This window comes from Panthera onca, chromosome D3 (genome assembly GCF_046562875.1).
Source record: "Panthera onca isolate mPanOnc1 chromosome D3, mPanOnc1 haplotype 2, whole genome shotgun sequence".
Lineage (NCBI taxonomy): Eukaryota > Metazoa > Chordata > Mammalia > Carnivora > Felidae > Panthera > Panthera onca.
The window spans coordinates 17121036-17134471 of record NC_138350.1 but is presented as its reverse complement, the minus strand read 5'-3'; the positions used below and the strand labels follow the sequence as shown (position 1 = coordinate 17134471).

The window sequence follows — 13436 nt, the reverse complement described above, 5'->3', positions numbered from 1 at the left end:
CCAAAGTTAGCTGCAGTTCCCACCATGCCTTATCATCTTATCCCAGCTCGTGAAATTCACTTTTTCCTGCCTGGCACCGGAGGGCAGCTGACCTTGTGACTTTTGAACTAAGAGAAACTGACAGGCGTACTGAATTGTGATCACTGTCCAATTAGGGAGCTCAGAAGAAAGCAATGGACTTAGCCGCAGTCCCCACCATGCCTTATCGTCTTATCCCAGCTCGTGAAATTCACTTTTTCCTGCCTGGCATTGGAGGGCAGCTGACCCTGCGACTTTTGAACTAAGAGAAACTGACAAGCGTACTAAATCGTGGTCACCGTCAAATTAGGGAGCTCAGAGGAAAGCCACAGAGCTGAATTCTTAGGGGCTGATACCCTGAAGGGAAGATGGGCTTTCGGCACAAAGCCAAAGAACTCAGCCAAGTCCGCGACCACCTTCTACAGAGAACTCACTTTTTTACGGTCCACACAGCCCACTTTCTCCTTTTGGCCAGCTTCCGAGCCAGGGCCCCGCGCCAGTGGGCTTCAAGTGTGATGGCTGAAAGAGTTCACTGCCAGCATTAGAAGGTGAGCACGATCACATTTCAATACAATGGCTTTTTTCCAGAAACATTCAGCCACTCCACAAACATCCGGATACCCACCCGCACTCTGCCCGAGAGATGGAAAGGTGGTGAGTGTTACCAGTTCTTGTGGGGAGCGTGGGGGGCGGTTCAGACAACTGAACCAGGGCAACAGAGGAACCCCAGGGGTGCTGCAGGAAGCTTCAAGGAAAGCCCCACAATGACGTGAGGGGATCAGAGTTTCCCCAGGCCTTCCTGAGGGACCCGTCAGTTTTGTTGCCGCCCGCGGCTGGTCTCAACTGATGTGTGCTTTAAGTTGCCTACACTTGAGAACTGAGATACGTAAATTGGGACACATAGATTTCTGACTTGCTTCCCAGTTTTTAAGTGCTTTGCAGATTTTGTTCAGTTATTCGGATTAGAAAAAATACTTTCTTGTGTGCTCCTCATAGCAGCACTGTTTTCTGTTATAAAAGCAAACAACTGAAACAACCCATGCGTCCATCCAGCGAATGGCTGAATTATGAACGGGGGTTGGCAAACTGCGGCCCGCGGGCCATCTGTTTTTGTAAACAAAGGTTTACTGCCACACGACTATGCCCGTTTATTTACATATAGCCTATAGTACCTTCCTGATACAATGTCAGAGCTGAGTAGCTGTGACCGAGGCCGGGTGACCCCCAAGTCTACAGTACCACCTGGTCTTTAGGAAAGTTTGCCAACGTGTGATACGGTGCAATCCTACGCAGCCGTGACAGTAAATGACCAAACCTGCGCACGTCGACTGGTTGCATTTCGGAAACAAACACATGCCTAAAAATATAAACAGGATAATCTTACGGAGTTCCAAATGTGTCAGCCAATAAAACTGTTGTTTAGAGACGTATCCATAGATGGTAAAGCTATAGAGGAAAACAAGGCAATGAGAAATGCAGAATTGCAAAGAGAGATGGGGGCGGGGGGGGCAGGGTTGAGAAGGGACAGGAGAGCGACAGGAGACGGGTTCCCAAGGTACTCCTGGTGTTGGCATTCTTTTAAAAGAGTTATTCTGTAAACAGGCACACGCGGTAGGATCCAATAAACCACGTCCGTGGGAGGAATACGGGCCACTCCGTTGCAATCTCGGGTCAAGAGAATAAAGAAGAGACACACGCAAGGTTTCAAGGCCGAGCAAGGGGAGAGAAGCCACCAAAGGGGCCTGAGCTCCAGGTACAGCAGGGATGAGAGAGACCGCAGAGGTCTGGCTCACTGCAGACGGGCACGTTTCTGTTTTAATTCTTACCTGCGTGTCTCTTTCTCACGTACACTCTCCTCTCTAGGCAGGCTTTGTATGTGGCTTGGATTCTTGCAACTTAAAATGAAACAAAAGTTTTGGTGAGATGGCTTTCAGTTGTGCACCTGCGTGGTAGCGCTTTTCCAAGGGCAGGTCAGAAGCAGCCCTCGGGGTGTGCCGTGCGGAGCTGACTGGGAAGAGATGGGAAGGGGTGGGCCCATCCTCCCTCCCTCCCCCTCCCTCCCTCCCTCCTTCCTCCCTCCAGGGTAAAGAACAGACTCCCCACCCCCGTCTGTCTACGGGGGCCTGCTGGCCCTCGGTTCCATGGCCCTCGGACCACATGCTTGCTCGCCCTCGAGCTGCCCCGTCCACCTCCCTCCACCTGGGGACTGAGTTCCCAACACAAGCCAGGTGCACTGAGGACCCCACAGACCAGTGGCATCCCATTCCCTGGGGGCTGGTGAGAAACGCTGGGGTCCCCCCTGCAGCCAGCACCCACCCAGAAACCAGGTCCCGGGATTGGTGCCCACTGCTGTCACGGTCCAAAAAAAGGACGGTGGTCACAAGCCCGGCTCCTGAAGGCGGGCAGACCCATGTTCCAAACCAAGCTCTGCCGCTTACTAGCTGTGCAGCCTTCATCAAGTTACCAACGTCTTGGGCCTCAGTTTCCCTGACTGCAAAGTGGAGATAATACAGCTGCACAGGTTAGTTTTAAAGAGCACAACGAGGTCCTGAGGGCAGAGGACTTAATATGTACCTGGCACACAGAAAGCACTCAGGTATACGCGGCAGGGTCTGTCTCGACAGACCAGTTGAGATTTCAAGGGAGAAGCCCCGCTGCACTCCAGGAGTTTTTACATTTTTTTGCACCCCCAACCTCCACCCCAGAACTTTTCTCATTTGCCGTTCGCTGTGCTCCCCGCGCCCCGCGCCCCCACCCCGCCCCCCGTGCCTGCAGGCTTTGAGGCGACACCTTCCGGCATCATACCGGTATGAACGAAGTGTTCAAAGCTTCATTTGAGGTTCGGGTCCTAACAAGTGGGATGGCAATCCGGCATTTAAGTTGCCGGGTGCATCCATGACTACCCTCCAAACACGCATTAAGGCATATAAACCCATGTGTTCTCATTCTGGGTTTCCAAAGCGAGTGCTTCTTACATTAGATCAGACACCATGTGTAAGATGTAACCCAAGCTAAGCCGGTTCATTTCACATTCTACGGAAATCAGGACAGGAAAAAAAAAAAAAAAAGAAAAGAAAAAAGAAAAAGAAAATCATACCTAATTGATGTTTACTAAATTCAAAGGCATCTTCAGTAGCAAACAGAGTTCTGGGGAAACGAATGAATATCTTGGTTCTAGAAGTGAAAGAAAAGATCGTTGTCATGAGTAATTGGCTGGCTTGAATAGTGTCCCCTCGCCAGAACCTCAGAATGTGATCTTATCTGGCAATAGGGTCTTTGCAGAGGTCATCAAGGTAGGGATGGAGAAGAGATCATCCAGAACTAGGGTTCACCTAAATCCGGCATGCGTGTGCATCTAAGGGACAGAAAAGGACACACAGGCACAGGGAGGTTCATGTGAAGACAGAAGCAGAGACTGGAGGGAAGTGGCCACAAGCCAAGGAAGGTCAGGAGCCACCAGAAGCTGGAAGAGGCAAGGAAGGACCCTCCCACAGAGCCCGCCGACACCTCAAGAACACTCTTCTGTTGTTTAAAGCCAGCCAGTCTGTGGTCATTCGTTACCAGCCTCAGGAAACTACTACATTGATTTGACTTGAAGTTAGTTCCTTAGGCTTTGAAGATTGATGACAAGGAATAGGAGTCTCAGTTTTGTTTTGTTTTTTAGGTTTTATCTTCTTTTTAAAAAAAAAAAATTTTAACGTTATTTTTGAGACAGGGAGAGACAGAGCATGAACGGGGGAGGGTCAGAGAGAGAGGGAGACACAGAATCCGAAACAGGCTCCAGGCTCTGAGCTGTCAGCACAGAGCCTGACGTGGGGCTCAAACTCACGGACCGCGAGATCATGACCCAAGCCGAAGTCGGACGCTCAACCAACTGAGCCACCCAGGCGCCCCAGGTTTTATCTTTTTAAAAAATGTTTATTTGAGAGAGAGTGTGTGCACGCACAAGTGGGGGAGGGGCCGAGAGGGACAGAGAGGATCCCAAGTAGGTTCCACACTGTCAGTGCAGAGCCTGATATGGGGCTCAATCCCAAGAACCGTGAGATCATGGCCTGAGCCGAAATCAAGAATCGGATGCTTAACCAACTGAGCCACCCAGGTGCCCCCAGTCTCAGTTTAAAAGAAGATCCCCTTGGGGCACCTGCGTGGCTCAATTTGTTAAGCGTCTGACTTCGGCGCAGGTCATGATCTCATAGTTCGTGAGTTCGAGCCCCACGTCAGGCTCTGTGCTGACAGCTCCGAGCCTGGAGCCTGCTTCGGATTCTGTGTCTCCCTCTCTCTCTCTCTCTCTGTCCCTCCTCCGCTCACGTTCTGTCTCTCAAAAAGTAAATGTTAAAAAAAAAAAAAAAAAAAAAAAAAAAAGGAAATCCCCTCCACCAGCAAAGATAAATTATCAATATGCATCACTTTCTACCTGCCCTACACACCCTGTGAGGGCAACTTACCACCTATGACCTCTTTAGTCCGCCTCCCTTGGGCTGTGTGAAGCTCCATTCCCCTCAGGGATCAGGCTTAGAAATGTGGTTAATAGTTGAAGCAGGTCCCAGGACAGAAGTGTAAGGATGGAGAGGGACCAGGTGGCCAGACGGCTGTCTGTATGTGAGTGGGAGTTAGGAGTTGACAGGCAAAGCCCCTGATAGATTCGAAGGCAGAGATCCCTGGAGCTGGATTCTCTGTGGCCTGGGAATGCCCGTCTATACCCTTGGGCACCGCTCCCTACCACCAAATTCACCCTGACCAAAAGGACTTATAGGACAAACTAAACTCTTCGCGGTTCGCCCCACGGAGTTCTGCCTCAAACGCTTCCAATGTGTACAAAAGTTCTCCTCACAGACAACTACAGCGATAGTAATGTACTCGGAGTTCTAGAACACCACCTTCTGGGATGCCCGAGGAGCTTTGGCATCACAGAAGTCCTAATATCCCCTCTGAGAGGTCCTGCGTGCATGTGATCAATAACAAGACCAAACAAACTCATCTTGCAGGCAAAGACGTTCAACCCAGCCCTGAGTGAGGTATAGAACACAGGGTTCCTTTCCAACTTAATCTCCTCCCGTAGGCAGTGCTAGAGCCCTTCCAACCACTTGGAGCTTGTGATGTTGTGACTCTTAATAATAAATACATATTTGGGGATGCCTGGCGGGCTCAGCCAGTTAAGCATCGGTTGAGTGTCCGACTCTTAACCACAGTTCCTGAGATCGAGCCCCGTGTTGCTCTCTGCACTGGCAGGGCAGAGCCTGCTTGGGATTCTCTCTCCCCCTCCCTGCCCCTCCCCTGCGCGTACTCTCTCAAAATAAACAAACATTCAAAAAATAGATGTATTTGGTCTTTGTCCTGTTCCAGTATCACGGCTCCCCAAATCCTTGTAATTAGAGCAACAGGGGCCTCTTCTTGTTATATTTGGACTCTGTTCCTGAAATGGTTTCAAAGGGATAAGAGTGAAACGGGTGTCTCACTAGTCATTAACAGATCCCTTTCGACCACACCACACCCGAGTTTCTGCTAAGGAAGCGATGTGTGCAAAGGATGACCTAAGGATGGGAGCCGGCTGCCAGGGAAACCAATCTTGAGATGAGAGGCTGAGAACTTTCAGCCCCGCCTCGAGGTAGGGGAGGGGGGCTGGGGGTTGAACTGATGACTTTGTCAATCGTGCCCATGTAATGAAGCCTCCATAACCGCTCCCCCGTGCCCCCCGCCAAAAAAAGACGTGGCTTGATATTCTGAGTGTACCTGGAGAGGGCATGGAAGTTCCAGGCTTCTTCCCCAGACCCCGCCCTATGTATCTCTTCCATCTGGCTGTTCTTGAGTTCTATTTTTTTGTAATAAGCCGGCAATCCAGTAAGAAAAATGTTTTAGTTTTTCTTTAATTTTTATTTTTGAGAGAGAGAGAGAGAGAGAGCATCTGTGCAAGCGGAGGAGAGGCAGAGAGAGGGGAACAGAAGTTCTGAAGCAGGTTCTTCACTGACAGCAGTGAGCCTGATGCGGGGCTCGAACTCCTGAAACGCGAGACCATGTCCTGAGCTGATGGCTCCACCGACCGAGCCACTCAGGGACCCAAGTAAAATTTTTTTCTGAGTTTTCTGAGCCACTCTAGCCAATCGATTGAACCCAAAGAGGGGGTCCTGGGAACCTCCAATAGCTAGCCAGTCAGTGGTCAGAAGCACAGGTGACCAGTGGGACTTGTAACTGGCATCTGAAGTGGGGGGCGGGGGTAGACAGTCTGGCGAGGCTGAGTCCTTAACTTGGGCATTGGACACTACCTAGGTAGACAGTGTCAGAACTGAGCTCAACTGTGGACACTCAGCTGCTTTCAGAAACGTCGTGCAATATTCTGTGTGAGCAAAGCAAGGTGAGCAGGTACACACAGTGTTTTCTTCACGGAGCTGCATCTAACTTGAGTGGATGGAGGTATCCACTTGTACGTCTACGTAAATTCCTTTAAAAATTCATCTCCAGGCTCTAGACGCATACGGGTCAATGCACAAAGCTTTTCAACGGGGATTTCTTGGCCACTTACCTCCCTAACTTGTACTCCTCGGGCGTGTAGCCGATGTACTGGATCAGCCGTTCTACGCCCTCTGCTGGAGGCCCGTGCCAGTGTGGCCAGGTGTCTGGGCACAAGGACTTGTACCTGGGGAGAGGAGAGGCCCTTCCAGAAAGCCTTCGGACCTTCCACTCACCTCCCCCACCCCCACTCCCCTCCAGAGCTCAGGATGTGCTCCGCTGTGGTATGTCAGCAACTCAGCACAATCTAGCAGACTCATCATACCAACTTCCTTGAATTCAATAACAACATACTTGGCAAGAAACATAAAAGGGAGAAACGGTCTCAACGGGGTGGGTTGGGTCTGTCTTCATAGAACAATGACATCGTCAGACACCCCACCCAAGAAACTCCATTCCACTCCTAAGTACACACGCAGAGACATGAAAACATACGTCCACACACAAGCTCATACATGAACGTTCACGGTGTCATCACTCATCATAGACAAAAGGTAGACACAACCCAAACGTCCGTCTGCCGATGAATGAATAGATAAATGAACGTGGGCCAGCACAGGAAGAAAAGGTACCGTGCTTGGTAAGTGACGAGGGATTTCTCAAGGGTAATTTTGGACGTAATGCTGATTTAAGAACCTGATTTCAGCACACAATACAACTCCCTTCTATATGTGGTCACCATAGACAGAACCATGGTTGTCTGAAACATAATGAAATAAGAGAACGCAGAATTCCAAGTGCCCGTGGACCAAGGGTAGAAACTATATCCGGGACCGCCCTGGCTGGGTTTGAGTCCAGCTCAGGAGCCGGGCAAGTCACTTCACCTCCTCACCCTGTGCAACACGAACAATAACAAGCCCTTCTCGTGGGACCGTCACAAGGCTGAAGGGAGATAATCTGTGGAGAGCACTGGACACAGTCCGAGACTTCAAAAAAATGTTAGCTACGTTACTCCTACTATGCTTCTTGCCCTTAATAATGTTACATGGTTCCTACTATTTCGAAATCACATTTTACACTGTTTTTTAAAATCCATTAATGTTTATATTTGAGAGAGACACAGCGTGTGATCAGGGGAGGGGCAGAGAGAGGGGGAGACCCAGAATCCGAAACAGGATCCAGGTTCTGAGCTGTCAGCACAGAGCCCGACACGGGGCTCGAACCCACGGACTGCAAGATCATGACCTGAGTCGAAGTCGGATGCTTAACCAACTGAGCCACCCAGGACCCCACATTTTACTCTGTTAAAAATGGGTTTATTTTCCAGGAACTATACTTTATGAGCAAGTCCATGAAGGGCAATGGACTGAATGTTTGTGTCGTCTCCTTACTCCTAAATTCTCATGCTGAAATCCTAACCCACGATGTGATGGCTTTAGGAGGTGGGGTCTTTGGGAGGTGATGAGGTCATGAGGGAGCCTCCATGAAAGGGATGAGTGTCCCTATAACAGAGGCCTCCAGAGATCTCCCTCACCCTCTTTCCCCCACGCGAGGATATGAGAGAATGGCGGACTTCATGCAACCCAGAAGATAGTCCTCACCGGAACATGACCACGCTGCTATCTCGAGCTCAGATTTCCAGCCTCCCAAACTGTGAGAAATAAATTTCTGTTGTTTGTAAACCACCCAGTCCCCGGTACTTTGGTTTAGCCGCCTGAATTAAGACAGGCACTGAGTGTCATGTGTTCTTCCCTGGTTACCTTTCCCGGTCTAGTCACGTACGCACAAAGGCACAGGGGCACGCCAACCCCAGGGAACACAGTACAGCCCCAGGCCCTGCTCCCGGCTGTCCAGGCCACGCCCATCACTAGCACACGTCATCAAAGTTGTCCAAACATGGGCTAGACAGACACGGCGGGGAATGAGGAGATGCCTTAAACACTGGCAGGGAGAGAGACTAGTACGTTCCATCTGTGTAAGTTCCACTAGTAAATTTCAAATGTGAGATACAATAGCTTCCTGATCAAGGGAAGTAAGGCCAGGCAGGGTGCACACATATGATCATCTTTAGCCCATCCCTGAGCCCACTGACCTGCAGCCATGCCAGCCTCCTGGCTGGTCCTCCAGCCCACCCAGTTCCCACCTCCAGGCTCTTCTCCCTGGATCACTGTCCCCAAATACCTTCATGGCTCCCTCCCTCCACTTGGAAAGGCCCTCCCAGACCACCTTACCTAAAGAGGTAAAGCCTTCCACCTTTCGACCCTGCTCCTCTTTCCCCTCCCCAGATTCATTTCTCTTCAAAGACATATCCCCACTTGACCGCCTATATCCTCATTATAGCTAGTGGGCTCCCCCACTGGGAAGTAAACCCCATGCTGCAGTGGGGTCTGTGCTGTCCTGCAGTTACCCAGCACCAAGGACAGCGCTGGCACACAGCAGGTGCTCAGTAGTATTTACAGAAAGAGTGAAGGAGCCTCAGGCGATAACAAAATAGAAAAAGAAGATGTGTGAAGTGCAAAAAAATGCAAAAAAAAAAATGGGAACGTCAAACGCGCATGTGTTTGGGGGGTAGGGTGGGCGGTGGCTGCTGATTCTGGCCATCTCTACCCCAAGTTAGACTCAGAAAAAAATGGATATGTGAAAATGATGAATGAAATACAAGTAGCTGATGAGCAAACACAAAGCAAACAGTCTGGTAGTTCCTCAAACAAATAAACATTGAATTATCATACAACCTAGTAATCTACTCATAGGTATACCCCCTCCCAAATAAAAATACATGTCCACATAAAAACCTATGCATGTATGTTCCTAACAGTATTATTCATAATAGCCCCGAGCAGAAACAATCCAAATGCCCATCAACTGATAATGCATAAATAGAATGTGGCCTGTCTATCCACGCAATGGAGCATGATTCAGCCCTCAAAAGGAATGAAAATATACACTACAACAGGGATGAACCTTGAAAACACGATGCCAAGTGACAGAAACCAGTCACAAAAGGCCACATACTGTATGATTTCATGCATATGAAATGTTCAGAATGGGGAAATCTAGAGAGACAAGCAGTAGGTTAGTGACTGCTTCGGGCTGGAGTGGGGGTGGTAAGGAGATAAGGGGGTTACAGCTAAAGGGTGTCAGCAGGTATATAAATCATTAACAGAACAGTAAGGAAAGAGATTATTACTTAATAAATGCATATAAGCAGATATTACTTATCAAGGCATGAGGCTCATGGGAGAAAAATAAACATGATCTTTGGTAGAGAAAGATCTGAGATCACTAAATCAGGGGCTAAAAATTAGAGCTGCTAGAAAACGCTCAAGTTTCAAAGGGCAGGATCTGGATGTAAGTTGCAAAATGCAAGAAATCTGATGAAAAACGTAAGCTCGTGCACAAGGCTTTTATACAGTTGAAGCTCAAAAGCAGCTTAGTATCAGGTTAAAATATAAAGTTGCCAATATTCAACCATGGCGACCCACAAAAATAACAATTTTATTCTGCTTCCCTTGAGTGTGTGAGAATGTGTGTTTTGTTTTGTTTTGTTTTTTTGGTAGGACAAATTCACACATAGCCCCCCACCAATGAAGTGCTGGTGCACAAGCAATTTGAGTGGTGGTGGTGGTGGGATTATATCATTAAATCCTTATGAACTTATGTTCACACCACTACACCTCCTTCTCTTGATAGCCCATGAGGCCGAGAGGATCGCTTCCAGACTGAAGGCTAAACTAGCACCTACAATCACCATGGGAAGGGTCTTCCCCAACTAAGTACAGACTCAAGTGGTGCACTGCCCACTCTGCCCCCTGGGTGGCAGGTCTGTGCGTTAACCTGTGTTTCCTGGACTCCAAGAAGTTACAGGCTTAACGTCAGGAAGGGAAGGAGGTACAGTGAATCAGTTTCCTATTCTGCAAAGTGTTAGTGCTCATCACAGTCACGTCTACAGCAATTAACCAAATGGAGTTGCCCGGGGCCTGGCCTTTTATTCAGCAACGCACCCTGAGAGTCCTCACACAGTAGGCATTTGTACCAGCTTCAACTCAACAAAACCAACTTTACCTTTGCAAGAAATGTTCATATTTCCGCCGGTGTGCAAAGCCAGCCCGTCTCACCCGCAGGTGCTCCATCAGCCCCAGGTACTTGATCTGATGCCTTATGAGCAAGTCATCAAACTTGCCTTTGGAAACACAGAAGGGAGAGTGACAGTAAAGGATTCCATGGCTCCGTTTCAACCAAGACAGATCACAGGCTGCAAGCTGACCATCTGTGGGCTGGGTCTGGCCACGGACATATTTTGTCAGGTCCTAACTCTGTTGTTTTATTTTAATGGGGGAATTTACAGCAAAAATTGGATTTCTGGCTTCTCTTAAAAAAAAAAAAAAGATATCCGGCCATGCTGGGCTAGAGTCCCACGTGGCAATAACTAGCTGGAAGGTAATAGGGCTGCTCCTTTAGACAGCATGTGCCCTTTGCAGTTCGCCACAGTCCCCTCCACTCCCTATTGCCTTACATCCTGCTTCACTCACGTGCTCTTCCTGCCTGCCTTCTGTAAGCCTCTGACTATACAACTGTGTTACCGACCATGGCATGAGCATGGAAGATACCCAAGTCCCAGACCATTTGGAAAACTGTTCGCTGGCTAGAGAGAAGCAACACTGCTTCCCCCCACCTCTGACATCTGCCTGGCTCAGCTGTGCTGCTCCTGAAACTGGCCAGGCTCTGAGCAATGGTCACACAGGACCACCAAAAAAACTCCTCTCCCTCCCTATTCATTTACCTTCTATTATTTAAAAATGAAAATAAATCATGTATGGAGAGCAAGGAGCAAGCCTGTGGGGTTTTTGTTTTTTTGTTAGGATTTTAACCCACTGCCACCTTGGCTTTCCTCCCAGCCTTATTTCCCTGAGTTCAGTGTTCAGAACGATTCATGACTCACTGGGTTCTTTCCTCTCATTGGGCTTGATGCAACGGATGTATGAAGGTTCCTTAGAGATGAGGATTTCCAGAAGGCTGCTCAGGCTGTTTTTAAACTGAGTCCCCACCTTGAGAAAGAGAGAGAGAGGATGAACTAAGTAGAGATTGCAGCTCCAAGTAAATACAGAGAAGATTGGCCAGCCCTTTAGGTCCCAATTCCTGACATATTATCCTACCCATTACCATTCTGCCCATTAGGAGAAGGTTCTGAATGTCCTGGCCCGAGAAGTACAGGCTCAGACTGGTCAAGCAGAAGCCGGACAAGCACCTGTCCAGAATTCTTCCTTCACTTAGCAAATATGTGATGAGCGCCTTGTAAGAGCCAGTATCGCCATTGAGACCATCGCCCCCATGCTCTCTTACTTCCTTGTTACCAAGCTTCCTTTATGACACACTGTTTTAAGTTCTTTCTTTCTTTGATGGTATTTTCCCATATTTTCTTTCACTAGATTATAAGCCCCATGAGAAGAGAGATCTTGTCCATTTTGTCAGCGTTAACTCCTGTGCCCCCTCTACACAGTAGGCACTGAGTGCAAATAAGCACACTGGTTGCTACACTTGGAAAGTATATATTTAGTAGAACATGTTAGCAACATTTCCAGAAAAAGGAAGGGCAGCTTAAAATGTATAGGTAACTGGGGGTAACTGTGCCCTCTGGCTGATTTTTGCTACCTTTCTAATTCTGCATGAGCATTTTTTCCCCACCTCCCCACTCACCGTTGGTGGCCTTCTTCGGTTTTCTAACTCAGCCACCAGGAAGCAATCCTTCAGGATGCGATTTTTGGAACTGCAGAGCACCTGCAAGTAAAAAGAAACGAGTTCCACGTTCAGTGTTTCGGAAATCACTAAGGGGCCTTCAGGAGAGTTTGCATAAGTGTGCACAAGGTCCCAGAGCCACTTACTTCCGGAGCACTTGAAGAAGTGGGGAAAAGACATAGTCAAACACGGAAGGAAATGTTTAAAGCTTCATTTTATGGTATTTTTTAAGTTTACTTATTGATTTTTGAGAGAAAGAGAGAGACAGACAGAGAGTGGAGGGGGGTGGGGGCAGAGAGAGAAGGAGACACAGAATCTGAAGGAGGCTCCAGGCTCTGAGCTGTCAGCACAGAGTCCAATGCGGGGCTTGAACCCACGAACGGCAAGGTCATGACCTGAGCCGAAGTCAGACGCTTAACCAACGGAACCCCCTGTGCCCCCCAACGTTTCTTTAAGTTTAAAAAAAAATTGTTTAATACACTCTAATTCTGCATTTACAACAGCAGGAAAGAGCAATTTGCATACAGGAGAGAGCAAATTGAAATGACCCATTTTGAAGCCAAAACAAAGTGCAAGGAGCCTCAGCCCTGGCTGGTCAAGTGAGAGACTTGGAGATTTTTCCATGGGAAGCCCCCTCCGTGGGTGGGTTTGTGAGGGGCAGGGGCATGGCACACAGAGGCCAGTGTGTCAAATCGTCAGGAGACGATTATTACGTTCCCTGTGTCGGCCCGGCCCTTCCACTCCTGTGTCATTCACCGCGACTCTGAGAGGGAGGCCCCACCAGACCCACCTCACCAGATGGGGAGGTCTGCCCGAGACCCCCAGTTGGGAAGGGGTGGGGCTGACAATGACCCAGGGAGCACCTTCCTGGAGCAGAGATCCAAAGTTAGGAATTGCTTCTCTATCCTGAACCCCAGAGGTGGGGACAAGAGGACCTAGAAGTGACAGAGAAAGACCAGGGAGGGCAGAAGACATCCCTGAAATGACTGGTTTGTGCGTCCACTCTGAAAATGCCTCCCTAACGGTTAAGCTCTTTGTAGACCAAGCTACTTAAGTAAAATCCCATTTTTATAAAACAGTTGACTGTTTCAATGCAAAGCAAGGCTCTACAACACCCAAGGTTTTTCTGATCAGTGAGGTACATGGAGGGAGACTGGGACTTGCAGCAGCAGCCCTAGGGGCTAATCTCAGCCCCACCTCACCGTGTGACCTGGAACAAGTTGAGATTTCTCAGGGTC

The 13436-nt window shown here is 48.9% G+C and overlaps 1 protein-coding gene across 1 annotated transcript in view; it reads right to left on the bottom strand.

Moving 5' to 3' along the window:
* MYO1H (myosin IH) overlaps positions 1–13436 on the bottom strand; it is a 46190-nt gene that overhangs the window by 7423 nt on the left and 25331 nt on the right. Inside the window, exons 16-22 of the mRNA XM_060612516.3 lie at positions 12160–12240; positions 11405–11510; positions 10528–10645; positions 6536–6649; positions 3116–3192; positions 1845–1913; positions 453–537 (exon numbers count right to left, since the gene is read on the bottom strand). Of these exons, the coding sequence (XP_060468499.3) occupies positions 453–537; positions 1845–1913; positions 3116–3192; positions 6536–6649; positions 10528–10645; positions 11405–11510; positions 12160–12240 (650 nt within the window). The remainder of the gene's footprint in view (positions 1–452; positions 538–1844; positions 1914–3115; positions 3193–6535; positions 6650–10527; positions 10646–11404; positions 11511–12159; positions 12241–13436) is intronic.